The 22,558-nt window shown below is 38.8% G+C and overlaps 1 protein-coding gene across 1 annotated transcript; it reads right to left on the bottom strand.

Moving 5' to 3' along the window:
* Nucleotides 1-6,368: 6,368 nt before the first annotated feature.
* On the bottom strand, nt 6,369-22,277 carry CD164 (CD164 molecule, sialomucin). Its single transcript, XM_011952811.1, has 6 exons — nt 22,081-22,277; nt 20,161-20,244; nt 18,127-18,198; nt 16,283-16,321; nt 10,220-10,276; nt 6,369-8,868 (listed from the first exon to the last, which is right to left on the bottom strand). The coding sequence occupies exons 1-6, from the start codon at nt 22,151-22,153 to the stop codon at nt 8,702-8,704; spliced, it is 492 nt and encodes a 163-aa protein (XP_011808201.1). The 5' UTR covers nt 22,154-22,277; the 3' UTR covers nt 6,369-8,701.
* Nucleotides 22,278-22,558: the final 281 nt, after the last annotated feature.

Genomic DNA, 22,558 nt, shown 5'->3' with positions numbered 1-22,558 from the left:
GCAGCGTCAGACTACTACACCCACCAAAGGGCATCCATAGCAGAGGAGGCTCTTATTAATCAAATTGACAAAATAATGTGCTGAGGTTATCAGTTAGTTACATTAATTATAATCTCAGAGCACATTCCCCAGCTACTATACCACTTGCTCAATGGGTCCATAAATAATGCAGCCACAGTGGCAGAGATAGAGGCTATGTGTGGGCTCAACATCAGGGGATAATCCCCTTACCAAGGCTGACAGGCACTACTGCCAGCTGTCCAATCTGTCAAGAGCCAAGACCAATATTGAGGCCGCAATATGTGGCACCAATTTCATGGGTAACAGCCATCTACCTGGTGGCAGGTTGACTACATCACATCTTTTCCATCATGTAGGGGGCAGAGATTCATCTTCACTGGAATAGACACATATTCTGCATATGGATTGCTTCCCTGCCCATAATGCTTCTGCCAGTACTACTATCCAATCCGCATACTCACAAAATGCCTTGTCCACCATCATGGCATTTCCCATAGCATTGCTTCTAAGCATGGAATCAGTTTCACAGCAAATGAAATGCTGCAATGAGTTCATGCCTATGAAATTTAACATGCCCCAATACCCAGAAGTGGTTAATCTAATTGAAAGGTGGAATGGTTCACTGAATACCCACTTATGATGATAGCTGGGAGATACCACAGTGAAAAGTATGCAGTTCCACATCACAGTACATGCTTTGAGCCAGAGTATACAGTTCTAGGAATCACAGGGTGGACGTGGGAGTGGCTCCTTTCATGATTATACTTCTTACTTTAGCAAACTCAAGCTTGCTGGTTTGGTGGTCTTAGTTCCCAGGGGCTCCTTCAATCAGAGACACAACAATGGTTCCACTGATGCAGGATCTAAGATGAGATTGCCATGTGGGTTTCTGACGCCACTGAACCAGTAAGAAACAAAGGGTGTAACTATACTGGGCAGGAATGATCAATCCTGATTACCAAAGTAAGTGTATTGCTAGCACACAATGGAGGCAAAAAGGACTATTTTTGGAACACAGGAGATTCTCTGGGTGACGCAGTACTTCCACGTCGAACAGTAAAGGCTCATGAAAAATTACAGCAACCAAAACAGGTAGCACAGGAGGACTCAAGATTCTTCAGTAATGAGTATTTGGGCCACTCCACCAGGTAAAGAACTCTGACCAGCTGAGGTTCTGGCCAAGGGCAAAATAAATCTCAAATAGGGAGTTAAAGGAGGTTGAAGGTTTGTAGAAATGACAGCTATAGTAGCTTTGAATATTTTCCATTTTCCTCTTGTATGTATCCGTATGTTCTAAACATTTTCATTGTCTCCTTCCATTTTAAATATACACATTTTTGGAGGTTAAATTTACAATTCGGTTTTTTTGAGACAGAATCTTGCTCTGTCGCCCAGGCTGGAATGCAGTGGCACAATCTCAGCTCACTGCAACCTCCGCCTACCAGGTTCAAGTGATTCTCCTGACTAAGCCTCCTGAGTAGCTGAGATTACAGGTGTCTGTCACCATGCCCAGCTAAATTTTCATATTTTTAGTAGCGATGGGGTTTCACCACGTTGGCCAGGCTGGTCTCAAACTCCCTACCTTCAGTGATCTGCCCAAGACGGACTGGTCTGGATGTGGGGCTGTAGCGCTTTAGCTTTCCACTTTTGGATGAAACCAATGTTGCAGACCAATCCATCTTGACCTCCCGAAGTGCTGGGATTACAGGCGTGAGGCACCACACTGGCCACAAATCGGTCTTTTGATAACAGAGCATTTGGTGAAACAGTGACAGAACTTGAGTAATTCATATAGCCAACAATGGATACAATGACTGCTGGTACTGGGCTTCTCGTGTTGGGGAAAGGGAGCAAACATGACTTGTAAGGAAGTATAGCTGTATCTTGTTAGGTGGAAATGTAAAGCTGTTCCACTGTTGTTCAGAAGTGTCAAAGTGTGTAGACTGGCAAATGTGGAAGCTAAGTAGCCAAAGGGGTGGACTGTGACTATTACCAATTTCCTGCCCCAGCTCCCAATCCACCTATCATTGCCTGCTCTGTGATAATGACGCTGGACCATATGACTATTTCTCCTTTTATACACAAGGCTGGGGAAAAGGTTTAGAGAAAACAGTACTTGGAGGTCACACAAAGTTAGGAATCAAGCCTGGTCCTTCCTTAAGACACACTAGAAAGCCTTCTCAGAGGAGTCTGGCCTCAGTATTGGGGAAGCAGCATGATGTTTTGTAAGGGCACTGGCAGGATGCTGGAGGAGTTTCTTTTCCTGGCTCTGGTTTGCTCCACTAGGGAGACACCCTCAGTGCCCGGCTCCAGCAGCTCACAGCTTAACAGTGGAATGCCACTAGTGTGGCAACCTCCTATGTGTGACTTACCACTCACTGCCTTGGATGACTTCCCAGAAGACTGCCACTGGTGTGACAAACATGGATGGCTTCCTTGGCACTCTCTCAGATTATGCACTACCATGAGCTTCTCCACGCGGAGGGCCAGGACTGCACGCTCACTAAGAGTTCTGAAATTCAGCTTGAGGGAGAGTGGGTGGTGGCTGCTTCCTGTATCTGCTATCTCTGTATTTTTTAAAGTTCTTTTTTGGCTGGGTGGAGTGACTCACACCTGTAATCCCAGCACTTTGTGAGGCCGAGGTGGGTGGATCACTTGAGGTGAGGAGTTTGAGACCAGTCTGGCCAACATGGTGAAACCCCGTCTCTACTAAAAATACAAAAACATTAGCCGGGCATGGTGGCTCATGCCTGTAATACCAGCTACTCGGGAGGCTGAGGCAGGAAAATGGCTTGAACCTGAGAGGCAGAGGTTGCAGTGAGCTGTGACCGTGCCACTGCACTCCAGTCTCCAGCCTGGGCAACAGAGCAAGACTCTATCTCATAAAAAATAAGAAAGTTCTTTTTACTGCTTCACAAATTTCTTAAAATTATGCAGATAATATGCCTCATCACTGCAATCCACTGTTATAGCTAATTTCTCTTCATACCAACTTTTCCTGTTTATACTGTATGGTTTCTGTCTCCTGATTATACACTGGTTGACACAAACCACTCACTATAAGAGACACAAACTTGAAGAAAAAAAGTTTTTTTTTTTGAGGCAGAGTCTCGCTCTGTCGCCCTGGCTAGAGTGCAGTGGCTCAATCTCTGCTCACTGCAAGCTCCGCCACTCCGGTTCACACCATTCTCCTGCCTCAGCCTCCCCAACAGCTGACACTACAGAGTGCATGCTGCCACGCCCAGCTAATTCTCTGTATTTTTAGTAGAGATGGGATTTCACTGTGTTAATAATAAGGATGGTCTCAATCTCCTGACCTTGTGATCTGCCCACCTCGGCCTCCCAAAGTGCTGGGATTACAGGCGTGAGCCACCGCGCCCAGCCAAGAAAATATTTTTAAAAATTATTCACCACAGATTAGCAGCCAGCGTATTTTCAGATTAAAACAAAAACCCCTACAAATTGATAAAAAAAAAAAAAAAAGAAAAATAGACGATTCACCAAGGAAATCATTCCACTCACTAGAATATTAAAATTTAAAAACTGTTTGGTTATCAAGTGCTCTGCTGACAGTGATAAGTGGAAAGCAATCCCTGTGAACGTCCTCAGTGTGGAGACCCCTCTGAAGCAGATTTCCACGCCTCCATTTCTACTCCAGAGGAAGTCACGCATAAACAAGGTGGCAGATACAAACATGCTCTGTAAAATTGTTGCTATGAACTAAAAACTGCAAAAAGCTTGTCTTTCAATAGGTAAATACCTGTGTCAATTATGGTATCCATACTACATATACCAACACAGAAATTAAGAATTTGGTTTAGCCCATTCAGGACATAGGCATGGGCAAAGACTTCATGTCTAAAACACCAAAAGCAATGGTAACAAAAGCCAAAATAGACAAATGACATCTAACTGAAGAGCTTCTGCATAGCAAAAGAAACTATCATCAGAGTGAACTGGCAATCTACAGAATGGAAGAAAATTTTTGCAATCTGTCCATCTGACAAAGGGCTAATATCCAGAATCTACTAAGAACTTAAATAAATTTACAAGAAAAAAAAAACCCATCAAAAAGTGGGCAGAGGATATGAACAGACACTTCTCAAAATAAGACATTTCTGCAGCCAACAGACATATGAAAAAATGTTCATCACTGGTCATTAGAGAAATGCAAATCAAAATCACAATGACATACCATCTCACGCCAGTTAGAATGGCAATCACTAAAAAGTCAGGAAACATGCTGGAGAGGATGTGGAGAAATATGAACGCTTTTACACTGTTGGTGGGAGTGTAAATTAGTTCAACCATTGTGGAAGACAGTGTGGTGATTCCTCAAGGATCTAGAACTAGAAATACCATTTGACCCAGCCATCCCATTACTGGGTATATACTCAAAGGATTATAAATTATGATACTATAAAGACACATGCTCACGTATGTTTATTGTGACACTATTCACAATAGCAAAGACTTGGAACCAACCCAAATGTCCATCAATAATAGACTGGATAAAGAAAATGTAGCACATATATACCATGGAATACTAAGCAGCCATTAAAAAGGATGAGTTCATGTCCTTTGCAGGGACATGGATGAAGCTGGAAACCATCATTCTCAGCAAAACAGAAAACAAGAAAAGAAAACCAAACACCACATGTTCTCATAAGCTGGAGTTGAACAATGAGAACACATGGACACAGGGAGGGGAACATCACACACTGGGGCCTGTTGGGGGGTGGGGAGCTGGGGGAGGGATAGCGTTAGGAGAAACACCTAATATAAATTACAAGTTGATGGGTGCACCAAACCAACATAGCACATGTATACCTATGTAACACACCTGCATGTTGTGCACATGTACCCTAGGGGAAAAAAAAAAAATTTGGTATAGCCACATACACTACATTTGAAAGATCTCCAAAAAGTGAGTGAACGTTACAGGATGATAAAATAAAAATCTATATTACATATTTTCCAAAGGTACATACAATTATGTGATTATAAATCCATTAATTGTAAACCAGTTACAGTGATTACCTCCGTATCACCATTCTGGTAAGTGGAGGAAGGCAAGAGGAGAAAAGGGCTGGGGATGGTCAAAGAAGGCTGACACCGTATCTGTAATATTTAAATGCAATTTGTTTTATAAGAAGTATATTTAAGAAAATCTACTAATTGAAAATTTTAAAAATAATACATTATAAACCTTATCTTGAACTTTTTCTTCCAGCTGCGATGAAATGAGGCTGGATTCTGGAATGACTAAAAAACACTGGACAAGGCCAGGCATGATGGCTCACGCCTATAATCCTAGCACTTTGGGAGGCCAAGGCAGGTGGATTACCCGAGGCCAGGAGTTCGAGACCAGCCTGGCCAACATGGCGAAACTCAATCTCTACTAAAAAAAAATACAAAAATTAGCTGGCCATGGTGGTGGGCGCCTGTAATCCCAGCCACTCAGGAGGCTGAGGCAGGAGAATCGCTTGAACCTGGGAGGTGGAGGCTGCAGTGAGCTGAGGTCGCACCACTGCACTCCAGCCTGGGTAACAAGAGTGAGACCCCACATCAAAAAAAAAAAAAACTTGTTTCTAATGTTTACCAGAGTCATTAAGCTTAGCATCAAGTTTTGTATTACTTAAGTCAAATGTGACCATGTGTAAGGTTAATACAAAACCCAAAATTCATGATTTCTAAAGTGAATTATTCAGTCCACCCTTACAGGTTTTAAGGCTTACAGAGGGGTAAATTCTTAGTTCAAGTCCAGTTATTTAAACATAATTTTGCCCACAAAATAACAAGAACCACATTTTGAAGTCACAGCATGTGGCTTGGTAGTAATTTATACCAAATAGTACTTGGTTTTTACTTTATATGTAATATGAACTAAAATGGCAGAAAGTCACAAACTAGCTTTCATATATAAAAACAAAATCTAATTTTATATTATGCTTGTTGTTGTCAGAGCAGTGCTCAAAATTACAGAACCTTCAAATTGTTACATTTTCACAAAATTTGCTACATATGTTGACATTAATGTGTGTCAGGGAATTCATACCCAGGTAAAGGACAATTACATAGTATTCCTCTCAAATTATTGGAAAACTACAGCATAATTTCTATTGATTTGTGGAAGATCAACTTGCAAATCACTCCCACAGGTGTACCAAGTCCTCCCTCCACCTATTACTTCCAAGGCTCTGCTTTCTATTGATATGAACATACGCCTTAGTTACTATCTGCTGGTCTAGAGGAGCAATAAAAATTGAGTAGAAAACCCACCCCAAGCGGACTAAGATAAATTTAGCAAGCATTAAATTTTATAAGCAAAACGCAGTAACACACTATTAATTCAATAAACATGTAGATTTATTTTAAGTCAGTTTGGTACATGATACAGATTGGTTTTGCAGTTTTTAATGAACTGAAATAGAAATGTCTAAATACAGCAGTATCTGCCTGTGCAACAAATATCTGTAAGGTAAAATAAGGTATCTGATAGAAGAACATCTGCAAGAACAAATCAGATGAAAAATCTGAAAAGGTTTCTATTACCTTCTGGATTTTAAAAAAAAAAACCCAAAAATTATTAATGGCTCAAGATACTACATTGCTAAAGTTAGGGGAAAAAGTAAAAAGGCTGTGAGTTCTGTTGCAAGAGCTCATCTGTAGACCTGCAAAATCTAACTAGTTTTATATTATGCTTGTTGTTGTTAGAGCAGTGCTCAAAATTACAGAACCTTCAAATTGTTACATTTTCACAAAATTTGCTACATATGTTGACATTAATGTGTGTCAGGGAATTCATACCCAGGTAAAGGACAATTACATCATCGTAGCTAATTTTTGCCACCTTGGAGGAATGGAATTCTGCCTATTTTCAAATTAATCCTATAGCACTCACTAAAAACTAACAGCCATGGCACCATAATACATTTTGTGAGGTACCTAGAATATTACTAATGGAAACAAAAAATGTGAGGTAAACCTACCTTTCCCCAAGAAACTTTGAAGCCAGAGATTTTAAACAATTAAGGCACTTGAAAACATTAGGTATATGTACAAATGTGCAAGTAAAACAAACAGCTGTACCGAGTAACAAAGAAACAGTAAATCTTCATCTTAACAACCTTTAACAATTATCTAAATGCAGAGTTTCAGTTTATGAAATGAACCCAAGCAATCTGTCATTTCTTACTATAAAATACTCAAAATCAAGTGCGAAACTCAGCCACTACTGGCTAAAGAAACTAAATAAAAACCGTTAATGACCTAGAAAAGCAAAAGCCCATTTTAAACTACTTAAAGCCTCTGAACTAGTCCAATGAGTCAAAGGCAAGGGAGAAATAATTCTCTAAAACTGAAGAAGATCCTCTAAACGAGAAAACTATAGAAGTTAAAGTATGCATGCTTATTATACTATGGGAAGCCAAGAAGAAAGGAAGAGAAAAAGAAAAAGCACAGTCTATTTATCTAGGACAATCAGAAAAAATCTACAGTAACCTGATCAACCAAAAAATCCTTAGGTGTTTTGAAATTGCATTGGTCACTTCTGTCTTAAAACTTAAAATGATTGTCTCATTTAAATAAATGATTCTAAAATAATAAGACTGTCTCATTTAAATAGTAAATGATTCTAAAATAATGTATTTCCTTCTTGCCTCAACAAAGAAGTCACTTCTCAAGAAAGTCTGGTGGAAATCCTTTCAAGGTACAATAGTGCTAGCATACTTTTTAAAGTACCAAGGAAAGTATAATTAAATCAATTTAGCTCTATACTTTTCAACAGCCATAAGAAAAATGTTGGGAGGTTCAATATACGAAGGCTTTCAATTTTGTATAACAGCCTTTAGCTTAAGTTTCTCTGCTCTGAAATAAATTTTCAATTAAATATTAACAGTATGATATCTAAAACAGGTTTACTTGCTCACATCAAGTTACATCTGCTGACCAATCCTTCCCTTCTTTAATGTGAAAGAACAAATCATAATAGCTAGAGCTTACCTTTCACTGTCTTCTAAGGCACTGTTCTTTATTTTCTCAATGACATAAGGTGCTTTACAAGTATGAACAATAACCTGTTATACACTAATGGTATCCTTTCATTTCTTTAAATCTGGAATGTAATTCCTTGTGTGGCATCTTATTTCTAATGTAGAAAAAATAGCTGTTATCAAGCACAAAATTTTACTCTAAGGATACCATTTGTACTACTTAATTTATAAATTTATTCCACTTTTGAAATGACAGCAAAAAATCCACCTAATGATTCTCATTTGGCATGTTCTTCTCAATTCTGCTCACTAAATTAAAATTACTAAATTTAAACTGCCAAGAGTCATGATGTTGTCTGCACAAGACAACATTTTCCATCACTTACAGAAAGTTACATTTGGCATGTTAAGGAAAAAAAAACATATAATCCCACAGCAGCAGCTATTTAGAACAAAAGAAGACGGCCACAGGATTCATGCAGAGTATTTTAAGTATTCCTGTTGAACACAATGATTTAATTGATTTTTTCTTCACGGATGATGCTCCCAAACATCCTATATGCATCCATGGAAATTTAAAGATCCTGGAACAGCGTCTTCCATGTGGGACATCTTGAAAGATAGTATTTTGGTTTCAGTGAGTTACACAAATGAATCACCAGTCCTTATCAATTCAACGGGTCTGTTTACAGAGTGTGGTAATTTCGTTCTTTAGATTTGCAGAATTTATAAAGAAAGAAAATTACAGCCTGCACACCCAAGACCAGGACAATTCCTCCAATGAAACTGGCTGCATCAAACGTAGACTTTCGCACAGGCTGTGAGGTTGGAGTCACAGTGGTATTTGTTGTACCTGTTAGATAAGACAAGAGAAGCAACATTCCTAAGTTTCATGGTCCTCTATTTAATTTAAAGACTCACCTGGGCCTCTATTTTGCCATGTGTTAAATTCTATAAATTATTTCCTCGAGTCAAGTCTTTACAGCTAGAATTTATCCCTAATTGAGGAAGACAACCATATCCCATTTTTCATTCCAGCGAAGGATACAAAGTGGACAATGTTGTCGTACTACTACAAATATAAAAACAATGGGAAAAATTCTCCTGGTATGTAAATTGTGCCCTGGGAATATATCAAACACTTCTAAAATATGCAACAATTTCTTCAGACTATGTACTTTTAAGTTAATCGCGACTGTAAACATCAATAGTACTGAAAATTCACATAAATTGTGAATTTACTAGTATTAGGTCAAAAATATGGTTGCAATTTTTCATGTTACAAAAATAATCTTAATGATATGTAAATTATAATTTCAACAAGTAAAATAATTTGTTTTCAAAGGCATATCCTGCCAACAAATTTCACGTGAGAAAGTATTATCAAGTAATAAGGAAAAAACAAACATCTGAATTTCTTTTCAGGCAGTAAAATGTTTCAAGAGGAAACAGAAAAAGCGATTTCCCATTTAAAATAACTGTTACTTTTTTCTTAGTATAGTGGCTGTACAAGTTGGTTACTTTAAAATTAATCACAGCTGTTTTGTATTCCTTCTTGTGAAGACTGAGTGGCTTCACTGAAACTGAGAAAAAGGTGGCGTAAGCATGAAGCCAAAGAAATCACAAAAAGCAGGTAGAAGATTCATTAGCATCAGTTTTTAAAAAATATGGATGGAGGAAAGAATTCCTAACCTGTGTACCTACAGTATCCTGTGGCATAATCTAAATATGACTTAAATTAGATTATGTCAAATCATCATTTAATAACAAGCTAATATTCACATTACTGAGCAATGTTAAGAAATGGTTAAGTAAGTGAGGTGCACATCTGGTAGTGATTCAGACTTTTTAGACCTTTCTCAGTGAAAAGGACGGATATATTATCTTCCCTCAAATCGCCATGCTCTCTCATACAGCACATAACCAATCCAATTTTACATACAAGTTGTACTGAAATGTTTGGAAAAACATTATTACTTAATTCTAAAGTGTCACGTCAAATGTGATTACACAGTTAAAAATGAGAAGAGGAATCTCAGCAAAGCTATCATTATTGTGTTAACAAAACACTACCTTGATCCCCCCTAAATGTAAGAGCAGTTCCATAACCATTAATGAAGAAATGGAAAATGATGGCAGAAATTGTAAAGGGCAACATCGTACACACATCCTACATCACTGTTAATCTAAAAAGCCTCAATTACCTGATGTAGTAACTGTCTTGGAAGTTGTAGAAGGGGCGGGCTGAACTGTGGGTTTAGCTGGAATGAAAACAAAATGTCTTTTTAAAAAACCTTAAATTTCTAGCTTCCCAGTTATCTAATAGCTTCAAAAAATAATGCTGCCAACCTCAACATGCTTTCAATTTTTTAAGAGACGAAAAGCCAAATTTCAGTTAATGGTTCACTAATATAGCTATGCAGCCAAGAATACTAGGATTTAAGTGTATTTTAAAACATTAAGCAATCATAAAATTGTTAATATCTATGTATATATCTTGTATAAAATCTATGTACACATCTGGATAAAATTTGCCAAAACTTTTTTATCTTGCTCACAGCCAAGGGCAAGAATCTATTTAGGGGAGGAAACTATCGGTTCTTCATAATCTTTCTCCTAAGACAAAAACTATCAAAGTCGTAAGTTCTCTCTTACAAGGGTACTGAGATCTGCCTATCTTCTTCACTTCAGGGGTTGGCAAACTTTTCTTAAACAGGTTGAAAGCAAATATTTTACTCTTTGGGCACTGTGTAACGCAAAAGCAGCCAAAGTCACCCTGCACATGAATGGGCATGGTATGTTCCCAATGAAGCTTTGTAAGAACAGGGGCCCTGGGCCCGCAGTTCCCCAACATAAGATTCTAAGAGCCCAAGTGTAAGCTCTAGTCCACCACGTAGCATGGGGACAAAATATTACTTGAGTTGCCATTACTTTTATTGGCAAGAACTGCAATTACTGTCGCACCAACCTAAGAGTTGATAATACCGCTAAAGAAACGCACATTCTGAGAAGGATCAGTTTGACGTAAAATCATTTTAGGGACTAAAGCACTCTTTTTTTTTTTTTTGAGACGGAGTCTTGCTCTGTCACCCAGGCTGGAGTCCAATGGCACATTCTTGGCTCACTGCAACCTCCACCTCCCAGGTTCAAACAATTCTCCTCCCTCAGCCTCCTGTGTACCTGGGATTACAGGCACGTGCCACCACACCCGGCTAATTTTTTATTTTTAGAAGAGACGGGGTTTCACCACGTTGACAGGCTGGTCTTGAACTATGACCTCAGGTGATCCACCCGCCTCAGCCTCCCAAAGTGCTGGGATTACAGGTATGAGCCACCGCACCCAGCCTAAAGCACTCTTAAGAAGGGAACACTGAACAATGTGTATTACAAGTTGTCATCTGTTAAGAGTTCTCATATATGTGGTTATAGTTGATACAAATTAACCTTTTTCCTAGCATCCAAAGAGCTACTAAATAATTAGTATATCTTTTTTTTTTTTTTCCGAGACAGTCTCTCTGTTGCCCAGGCTGGAGTGCAATGGTGCGATCTCGGCTCACTGCAACCTCTGCCTCCTGGGTTCAAGTGATTCTCCTGCCTCAGCCTCCCAAGTAGCTGGGATTACAGGCATCCGCCACTGCTCCCAACTAACTTTTGTAATTTTAGTAGAGACGGGGTTTCACCATGTTGCCCAAGCTGGTTTTGAACTCCTGAACTCAAGTGATCTGCCCGCCTTGGCCTCCCAAAGTGCTGGAATAACAGGCATGACTGTGTCCAGTCAGTATATTACCTATTAAATTTCTACTAGTAGTATCAATACTAATAGAAGCCTGACCAAGGCTTTCAGAAAGGAAGAATGTGACTATAGTTTATACAAATTAACATTTTTTCTAACATCCAAATGGCTACGAAATAAATTCAAAGTTTGCTGGAGCGTTTGAGAAAGGTTTCATTAAGAGGTTGTCCTAAGGGTAGGGTTCAAATTTTTGGAAAGTGCACTATAGGAGTCACTAGCTAAAGAGAGCTTCTTTTGTCTTAGAAAATCATTAGGTAAGTCAGGCTTCAGAGTGCAAGGGCTTCAATATGAGGATCTGCTTATGCTGGTGGGCAGCTAGGGATGCTTTGGGGAAAGATGAGGAAGATTAATCATACGAGATTTATATTTTTATAAAAATGTAAAGTGCTATGCAAACATTCATTCTTGTACTGTTTCAGAAAAAAAGGATTTGAGGGCCAAAGAGAATCTGGAAAACAAATGTTACTTCTGTTTAAAGTACATAACTGAACAGACTTCAAAGTGATATGCTTAACCTACAAAAGACAGGGGAAGGGTGCCAAATACCTATTGATGAAGCACAGAAATGAGGTAATCTTTTCACTGTATTAGACTTTCAATCAAAATAAAAACCTCAATAGGAATCAGTGTCCTCCCAAATTCTACTAATATAAAAGAGGAAGTTCTGTGCTTTAACAGTAAATATACACTGAAAGAGCAGGGCTTGACAGTTTTCAGATATTGCTAAATATCTGAATATTGCTAAAAGTAGATCTTTAAAGACGAGGACTCTTGTAACAGGCAGACTACCCATGTCCCAAAGTTGCCAGAATCCTAGGAAACTAAAGTATTCTAATTTTTACATGACAATGAGCAAACAGAGAGCTTAAGACTTCTTTTATTAGTATTGATACTACTTAGAAGCTAATAGGTGATACACAAATAATACTGATGGATATGTTCAGACCTATTTGCTTTCTTTTCCCTCTTACTTCAAGCATTGTTGTACCTGCTTTCATCTATTCTGCTATTGATTAAACAGTTCTCTCATCTCTCCATGCTGGGAAAATCTCAGGGGAAAATATTTGACCTTATCTCTGATAAGACTGGTCCTCACACAGAATTCCTAGATTAGAGGCTGTGATTACATTAAAGCTCATTATTCCTATCAAGGTTTTTACTGCTTCTGTGTAACAACAAAAAATAACTTTACAAGTTAAACACATCAAATTCTGTTCAATCTCAAAACACTATTACTAATTGTTGGACAATGTTAGGGAAAAAAATTCTGCAAATTTGCAATTTGATTCTCACTGCCCAGCCTCAGAACAAGGTAAAAACTAGTTCTTTTTTATAAGTAGGCAAAATATTTTATTTTCAATTTTGAAAAAAAAATTACATTGACAATATTTTCAAAATAAAAACACCACTTAGGGAATATACCTCTGTTGACCTACTGTTTCTTTTACTAAAAAAAAAAAAAAAAAAAAATCATTAGGAAAGGTAACAAAAAAAATTCTTAAGTTATAAAAGCTGCTATTAGTGGTAAGAAAATCTAGAAAATGCCATAAAAATACTGAATTAGTCTCATTCGAGTAAAAGGTTACTTCCCGCCATTTTTCTAGGCATATATACAACAAAAGCTACAATTGTACTACAGGTCCTTAATACAGTTTATCTTCCACTTCATATAAACATTTTCCACTCTATCTGACATATTTTGGCTATTCTATTATTTGTACTGAAAGAGGGCCATTATAATTAACCTCATTATACACCCTTCTATATAAATTAGATTCTCTTTGCATTGTTTAACTGCCCCTTCATTTCTCACTTGCTCTCTTTGGCAGAAGGTACACATGCCAGGAAAAGCAACCGCCTAAAGGTTTGTTCTTCAACTAGTGTCAATTGATGCATTTTCTGCAGATAAGCCCTTGCCACTTTCCACCTTTACAGCACCAAAGAGAGCTATAGCACAAAAGACTCATGGCAATTCACAGGAGGACCCAGGGTGGAGAAAGCTGCAGAGAACTACATCAAGAGTGAACCCAGTTCTGAAGAAATTGTTCCCCCACTCTCTGCACCCCATTTTCTTTTCATAACCAACCTTTTGAAAATTACTTTTCTCCAAACACCTCTGGTTTCAGCAACCTTCCACATCCTACTTAGTCATTGTCTTCTAATGAGTGTTAAAGATTTACAAGCACACCACCATATAATCATCAGCTCAAAATAAGTTTTGTATCATTTGCAGACTTCCATGGCATGACTATTTCCACAGTAACCAGTTTCAAGTTACCAACATGGTATCACTGAACACGTTGGTAAGAGCTACTCATAACTGGCTAGCAGAAGTTTGTCCAAGCCAGCTCCGCACGCCGCTGCCCAAGTGTTTCAAGATTGAGTTCTTGTCCTTGTTATAGCACTTGACTACTTTTTCCTTTGAAAAACGACACCCACAACCACATACGGTTAGTTTCTTGCACTTACTTCTCTAGGCTTTTTAACTACCCTACCCATCCCTATTTCCTCCCCTGTCCTCTTCCTAGCCCTTAGACATTACTGTTTCCTAGAGTCTGGTCCTCAAGCCCCATCCCTTCTTTCTATATGCTCCTCCAGTGCCTATACTACTATCTATGCCAATTTATATTTTTAACCAAGAGCTCTTGCCTGACTTGCAGTTTCCTAAATACTGAACAGATCCCACTTAAATGGATTCTAGGCATCTTAAACTAAAATCCCAAATGACAGCCCCAACCATCAATGACTGCTCTTCCTCCTTCTTGCTTACTTTGGTGAAAACTCCTCCCCTTCTCCCTATCACTCTACCTCTCCTCCTCTCAGTCATGAAGTCCTACCCCTTCTACTTTCTAAACCTATTTGCAAACATCTGCAGCCCACCTCTATCCTCTAGAATTACTGTAACTGGCTATCTAATCTCCTGAGTTCCTTCTGGCATCGTTCCAACCTACTCTCCACAATGCCAAAATAAGTTCTTTTATTAAAATGCAAGTCTGATCATATGACCTACATACTTTAAAACCTTTCAGGATAACATCCAAGTCTACCATCAAGGCATACAAAGGTGCTTCCCCATTCTGCTCTTGCCCTGGTGAAAGACCAACTTAACTCCTTCTCACCTTGCACAGGATGGGACACTCTGTGACCTCACTGTACTACTTCACATCTCCTCCACATGTGCTGACCTGCAGCTCCACCTGGGAGGCTCTCTCCAAATTTTACCAGTGCCGTTTCACTACCAAGCTATCACCACATCTGCATCCCACCCAATACACATACCTTCCTACAAATTTCCCAACCTGCTGTGCTGAGATCTTTCACTGTTCCTACAGTAGACAAAATGCTGGCTTATCCCTACCATCTACCCTAGTACTTGTCTTGGAATAGATGCATTTAATATTGGTAAAATGTTAAGTATTTAATATTTACTTTTCCTATCAAGTTAGTAAATTTTAAGGAGTTCTTATCCATGCTGTTGAGGGCATGATAAAAACTTTCCAGGTTGACAGGAATGAAAATAATAAATCTTTCTGGAAAGTCTTAAAATAATCATACCCTCTGACCTAGAAATTCTGTTGACTCAATCCTATCAGAGATAAATACAAATGCAATTCCATATAAGATGTTCACTGCATGGAGAGTGAGAGACGTCCTAACTCTCCAATCAAGAGCAGGATGGGTTAAGTGTATACCATAATGTTTACATTAAGAGAGAAAATACAGGCTGGGCACGGTGGCTCACACCTGTAATCCCAGCTCTTTGGGAGTCTGAGGTGGGCGGATCACTTGAAGTTAGGATTTCAAGACCAGCCTGGCCAACGTGGTGAAACCGTGTCTCTACTAAAAATACAAAAATCAGTTGGGCACGATGGCAGGTGCCTGTAATCCCCGCGACTCAGGAGTCTGAGGCAGGAGAATCACTTGAACTTGGGAGGTGAAGGCTGCAGTGAGCCAAGATTGCACCACTGCACTACCAGTCTGGGCAACAGAGCAAGACTTCGCCTCCAATAAAAAAACAAAAATGAAAAAAAAGAAAAAAAAAAAGAAATACAAAGATGCATGAGCATTATCGTACAATTTCACAAAAAGTGTATTTATTTAGATACACATATAAAAAAGACTAGAAGAAATTAATCACTGAAAACATTTTGGGGTGCTCTGGATGATAATAATTATAATTTGCTTTAAGCTTCTGTATTTCCCAAGATTTCCACTAAATCTATAAAAAGTACTTTATAGACTCAATGTACACAGCCTCAGCAAATCTGCTCATACTCACCAAATATAAAACACTGGAGCTATGTGTCACTGTCACAAAAGGTAGAGATTAACGTTAAGTGCTGTGGTCTAAGACTTTAAGTTTTTACTCATCTTTAAAATTATACTAACAACTTTTACATAATTATTTAAAATTAATCCATCAAGAGCTTAAAAATACTGAAGGAAAAGGAAGAAAATGGTCATCTTGAATTACCTGTAAAATTGGCTGTTGGCACCAGAGTGGCTGTGGGCACTACTAAAAAAAGAAAAAAGAAAAACCATATACCTCAAAGCTATTTAAAATATCACAATCTATAACACTACTTCCTGACCTGCAATCATTTGAGTACCACTTTTTACAATTTTTACACTTAAGTACTACCTGTGGAAGAGACTGACAGTTGCCCCCAAATACCAGTCTCCTCTTCTTTAGAAATAGAATCACCAATTTTTATCAACACCTCCCTTCCTCCTGAAAAGACATTTCCTAGTCTCCAGTGCATCTAGGTCATCATGTGTAACCTCTAGGAAACATCCTTAAAGTAAGATACAAGCCTCTTTCATTCCCTTCTTCATCCTGCTGGCAGGAAAAAAATCAATGTGATGGCTGGAACATAAGCACCCACCTTGGACAGTAGGGTCAAAGCCATTTTTGAGAAGTGGAAGAGTGAAAACCTAAAGAAGCCTCAGTCCCTAATGGTTGCAGAGCTGAACTGAACTCTACTCCAGACTTCCTTTACATGAGAGAAAAGTAAATCAGTCCACTGCTTAAACCATTGTAATTTGGGGGTTTATGTCCTTCATAGCTGAAACTACTTCTAACTGGTATAATTAGAACTCATTCTAACTGGTACATCATCAAATAAGCAGCATTATAAATTCAGTTTTCCTTTAAATCAGTGTTTTCAAAAACGTTCTAATACTAACAAAATCTTCATTACTTAATCTTGTCTCTAAGCAGTATCACAAAACCACAGGTCTGACAGTTATTAGTTTATCTCACACATATTAAAATAAATAACTATTAAAAATGTTTGGGCCAGGTCTGGTGGCTCAAGCATGTAATTCCACCACTCTGGGAAGCCAACGTGGGAAGACTGCTTGAGCCCAGGAGTTCAAGATCAGCCTGGGCAACATAGTGAGACACCATCTGTACAAAAACTTTTTAAGTTAGCCAGTTATGGTGGCATGCACCCGTAATCCCAGCTTCTGGGGAGGCTGAAGCAGGAGGATTGCTTAAGCCCAGGAATACGAAGTGGCAGTAAGTTATGATTGCGCCACTGCACTCCAGCCCGGGCAACAAAGAGACTGTCTCAAAAAGTTTGTTCTTGTACCACCAAACTATATTATGCACCCCGTGTAAAGTAAAACTGATCTAATACTAATGAAATCTTCAGTTACCAAATTCACACTGGGATGGGGCAACCCCTACCAAAATTAAAGAGTCAACGGTAGTCTTCCAAGGTTAGACACACTCCACAAAAATCTTTTTCTATTCAATTATTATAGGAACATGCCTTTCCCACTGATTTACAATCTCATTAGAAAAATCGGCAGCTTCAAGTAGAATTTTTAACATTTTGCTGGATGAATAGTAAAGGTTAAAGAGCAATCAAGTTACTCAGATTAAAATACAGAAAACTGATGGGTATAGAAAAGCTCATTTAACCATAGCACCAACTATGTTGCAGACTAAATGTAACAATCAACAATCCCCAGTATCATAACACAAAAAGTGCCACAATGAGGTTTTCCAGACCTGCAAGATACATAGGGTCTAAACTGTGATGAATTCCTAGAAAAGCTTAAAAAAAAAAAAGTGTGGGGGCAGAAAATGCATCTACACTTAGAGCATCCACACTGTAGCTAAATCACTAAATCACGCTTCAAATAGCATCCTTTAATCAATCAACATGAACATGTTATTCATATTCCAATTCTAACAAGATGAGAATTATGGCAATGCTTCAAACAAAGCACTGAAACAAGGTTTTCTGAGGCAATGATCTTCCTCACCTCTCTGTGGTCAGCTTCCAAGCAGCCAATATGAATACTCACCATAACAGAAGTCTGTCGTGTTCCCCACTTGACAATCACTAACTGTTGAGTTATGTGAACAATAGCTCTCATCTGATGGGGGGGGGAGGTGGAAAAAAGAGACAAACAGCATCAACCACCCATTTGTATTATCTTTGACTTTGCTACTAAGCTCTACGAAATCAAACCCAAACACTTTAGAAGTTTGGGGGGGGGGAGCAAAACAACCAACTTTAGAGGTGTTTTGACCCAAAGTTAAACTCACAGATAAAATCCTGTCATTCTCCTTTTCCCATTGACTTACAGATTACACAGGATCCCTCTTTTATCCATTAAAAATCCACATTAATATACAGAACAAATAAATCTGCAACACTTAGATCTCAGAATTGTGGAAAGACTACTGTACAATCAAGAAAGGCAGCCATCATCTAAAAAGAGGGCAGGTGGCTCATCCCTATAATCTCAGCACTTTGGGAGGCCAAGGCGGGAGGATCACCTGAGGTCAGGAGTTTGAGACCAGCCTGACCAGTATGGTGAGACCTTGTCTCTACTAAGAATACAGATTTAAAAAAAAAAAAAGGGCAGAAATAGTAAATTGAAGTGGTCAGGGTTTTTATTAAGAGGTTTAGTAAACAGAAGAGGCACCCCATAACACTGTAGAAACTCTATTCCAGATCTCACTGCTTTAGTCTTCTATACTTTCTAAAATAACTTTCCTGGATAGGTAGACTTGGAGCAAGAGTTAAGGGGAGAACCTTTCCCGACAAATCTTTTTTTTTTTTTTTTTGAGACGGAGTCTTGCTCTGTCCCCCAGGCTGGAGTGCAGTGGCCGGATCTCAGCTCACCGCAAGCTCCGCCTCCCGGGTTTACGCCATTCTCCTGCCTCAGCCTCCCGGAGTAGCTGGGACTACAGGTGCCCGCTACCTCGCCCGCCTAGATTTTGTATTTTTTTAGTAGAGACGGGGTTTCACCGTGTTAGCCAGGATGGTCTCGATCTCCTGACCTCATGATCCGCCCGTCTCGGCCTCCCAAAGTGCTGGGATTACAGGCTTGAGCCACCGCGCCCGGCCCTCGACAAATCTTAAAGTAGAGCATTCCATCTCCAAAATTCACCAACTCTTGCATACTCTCACATAAAGGTGAAGAAAACACCCTTAAATCCCATTTTATGACCTAAAAAAGAGACACTTTTATAATAAAAAAGTTAATTTAGCCCAATTTAGTTCATACCTTAAAGAGCCTTTTGAAATTTACGTAGTGATATAATTTCTAGAACTATTAAAATTTTTACCAAATAAAAAAACTTATGTAGCTTTGGTTTTTCTACTTAAAAACAAACAAAAAACCACCAAAACGACTAGATTGTTTTACTGATAAGAAAGTACAACCACTTTACATTAAAAAAACAGAATTAAAATAATTTATGCAGTAATCTCATGGTTCTACTAAGAACCTTTGAATTCCAATGTACTTCCTGCTAGTTCTCTACCTCTTGTATTAACAAAAGCACAGAAGAGTCAACTCTCCCCCCCTCATTCTTCTCTATACCTAAGCATCCAACAGTTTCATCAGGTCTCTTCGTATTTCACGTTGCAGGACATCTGTAGATCAATGTCTCAAACAGTTTTCAACATAACCTTCATTCACAGTTAATTTCAGTTTATTGAAGTACTCTTAATCCTTAAAACAGCCTTTTTAAAAAGCCAGGCGAGGAAGCACGCACCTGTAGTCTTGGCTACTAGGGAGGCCAAACTACCAGGATTGCTTGAGCCTAGGATTTCAAGACCAACCTGGGCAACACAGGAGACTCCATCTCATAAAAAAACAAACTACTGAGCTTTAGTTATCAAGTATTCAGGAATCTAAAGGGGGGATGGCAGACAAAAAGAGATTTTCAGGAGGAGTGCTAGGCAACTGGCACTTTAAAGGAGTACTGGATTTGCAAAATAAATAGTGCACAATATCCTAAGTGTCCTACGTAACTTCCAAGTGTTCAAGAGTTAATTGTATTTTAAAATGTTATAACAGTTCTGCATCCCCAAAGTTTCTTACCTTTACATTCTATCCAAAAGCAGGTAGTATTAACAGTGCTAGCATTAAAACAGGAAACACAGCTGTTTCGACCTTCACAGGTTTCTGGGGAGTTGGGGGAAGAGATGCATGAAATCAATGATTTTATTGGTATCTTATCTGAATCTGTATTACTTATCTTTTTGAACAGTATTACATACAGCACCAAAATTACTAATTGAAAGAAATGATAAAACTTTATAAACCGGTTTACTAAGAAATTCCAATCATTACAAAGCTGTAAGTAAACGCATTAGAAAAACAAACAAGCTAATGGTCACTCTTAGTATAGTGCCTGATGGTATCTAACCAATCCTTTTTCACAGGACAACTAGTTGAAAGACAAACACAGCCATTAAGGATTTAGGCATTTCAAAGCATCCTTAATACACAAAAATACTGAGAAAAAGGCTTTGCTGTAAGACCAACATTACATATGAGAAAATCACTACCCCCAAACATCAGATAAAACCCTGACATTTTTAGTAGTAACAGCAGTAGTTTAACAGGTTCAACCCAAGCCCTGATGATGCCCGTTCTGCTGCAAAAAAAGATCATTTCCCAGGGATTCTCGATTCATAAATGATCCACTCTTAACAGGATCCTCTACAACTGGAGACGACATCTACAAGGCCATATTCACGTGCATATAATTCAAGTTAACAAGGTATTTGTCAATAGTTCATCCTAGGCCACAGTCCAGAAACAAGTACTCATCACCATAATTCAATTTCTGGAGAAGAACGGACTATAAAATTGGGCTCTATTTTCCAGTGAGTAAAAGCAGAAAAATGAAAGGAAAAAAGAATTGGGCTCCATTCATTTTCCTAGAAACTAGATGCCTCCAAACATTTTCATCTGCTTTGCTCCTGCCTAAAAAATAATTCTGCAGAGGCAGTGCTTTCAATATTTCACCATTAGTACTTATTAAAGACTGGGACATGTACGGTTGGGGGGGGGGAGAGGGTTCATAAAGTAGAAATAAATTTTAAGTTTGTATACATAAAACATGCTGTTTAAAAACCTTTGTGCTTGATGATGGGTGTAGCGGAGTGAAATGTCTCAAATGTTCTTTACAATGAACTAAACTTCTACCTTTCACACACCACACCCACTTATGATTTCCAGAAAATACGTACCTCCTTTGCACGCACTTCAATTACACAAAGGCAATTAATTTGATACTTCCAACCTTCTCTTACACACACACTACAATTCTGAAAGGAAACTGCCAAATTAAGTCGGAGACAAACATATTCTGCTTTATCATCTTAAAAATAGTGCGGTTAGAATTCCCAGTATTATACTGCAATTTACTTCCCTCGTTTTGAAATGTTACCATTACATCTTCCTGAAACTAACAAAACATTAAGTTTACTATGTACTTTATCAAACTTTTATAAAATACTAAAACTAGAGGAGAATTTGTAGACTATGAATGCCGAGATAAAAATCATTACACCTCGGCATTCTTCGGCCGAAAAACCAATGTTAACTACATAAACATTACTTCTTAACTAATGTTAACTAGAATAACCAATCATACGAGACTGCAGGCTTTAAACATCTGGTGTTTCTCCTGCTTATTACCTCAAACTTATCTTTCTTCTCTCTTTTGCGTTGTCACGGTATGTGCCAATTTCTGCTTTAAAATGTATGTATACCTTAACCAGCCCTATTCGACTGTACATAACAAAATACATGCTCCTGATCAGGTTTTAGAAAACCCACAGACCTGGGCACAAATCCCAATTCCACAACCTACTAATACGCTGTCTGAGCACAAGACATAGTGAAGAAAATTTTAAAAACAATTGAAAAAAGGATAAACATACACTGTCATGAGAGTTTACTCATCTCTATCTCTGTCTCTGCACCTACCTCCTAGGTTTCACTACCTACCTTCCGGTTTAGCCTTAGGATATGTACGCAAAACACCCGGTATATACATGGGTACTTTTCTCCCTTTTCGCATACCATGAAGTGTGAAGTTTTCACTAACTACGTGCTCAAACCTCAGTTACATTCCATTCCTATCTGCAAAATCAACGTAATTAAATCTCAAGCGACTTTCTCAGACTCAAGTCTGAGACACCAACGAGCATTACCGTCTTTAAGTTTCTCTTTCCCGGACTTCCGGAGAAAGCTATCTCCGGAGAGAGGCGACTGGCCGCAGTGAGAGGCAGCTCGGTCCCACCGCCAACCTCAGAGGCGCGACGCCCGGCCCCATCCTCAACCCCACCGCTGCCCCCGCGAAAAAAAGCCACGTCCTCACTTCCGACCCCAACTGAGGCTAAGGATTACGACGCACTTTTAAAAGGCACCTCGACTTGCAACACTTCGAGGTGGGCCCCAGCCCCGCAGCCACGGGGAACCGCGC

The sequence above is a fragment of the Colobus angolensis genome, unplaced genomic scaffold, assembly GCF_000951035.1.
Source record: "Colobus angolensis palliatus isolate OR3802 unplaced genomic scaffold, Cang.pa_1.0 Scaffold35, whole genome shotgun sequence".
Classification (NCBI taxonomy): Eukaryota; Metazoa; Chordata; class Mammalia; order Primates; family Cercopithecidae; genus Colobus; species Colobus angolensis.
Note: the sequence above shows the minus strand (reverse complement) of the source record. Positions and strands in the feature narration are given on the sequence as shown.

Excerpts from the sequence above, each read along its gene's own strand:
- CD164 (XM_011952811.1), bottom strand. The coding sequence starts at position 22,153 with ATGCGAAAAGGGAGAAAAGTACCCATGTATATACCGGGTGTTTTGCGT. Across the intron at positions 20,245-22,080 it reads TCCTAAGGCTAAACCGGAAG|AAACCTGTGAAGGTCGAAAC; the intron begins GTAGGTAGTGAA and ends CCAACTCCCCAG. Across the intron at positions 10,277-16,282 it reads GCCAACAGCCAATTTTACAG|CTAAACCCACAGTTCAGCCC; the intron begins GTAATTCAAGAT and ends TTTTCATTCCAG.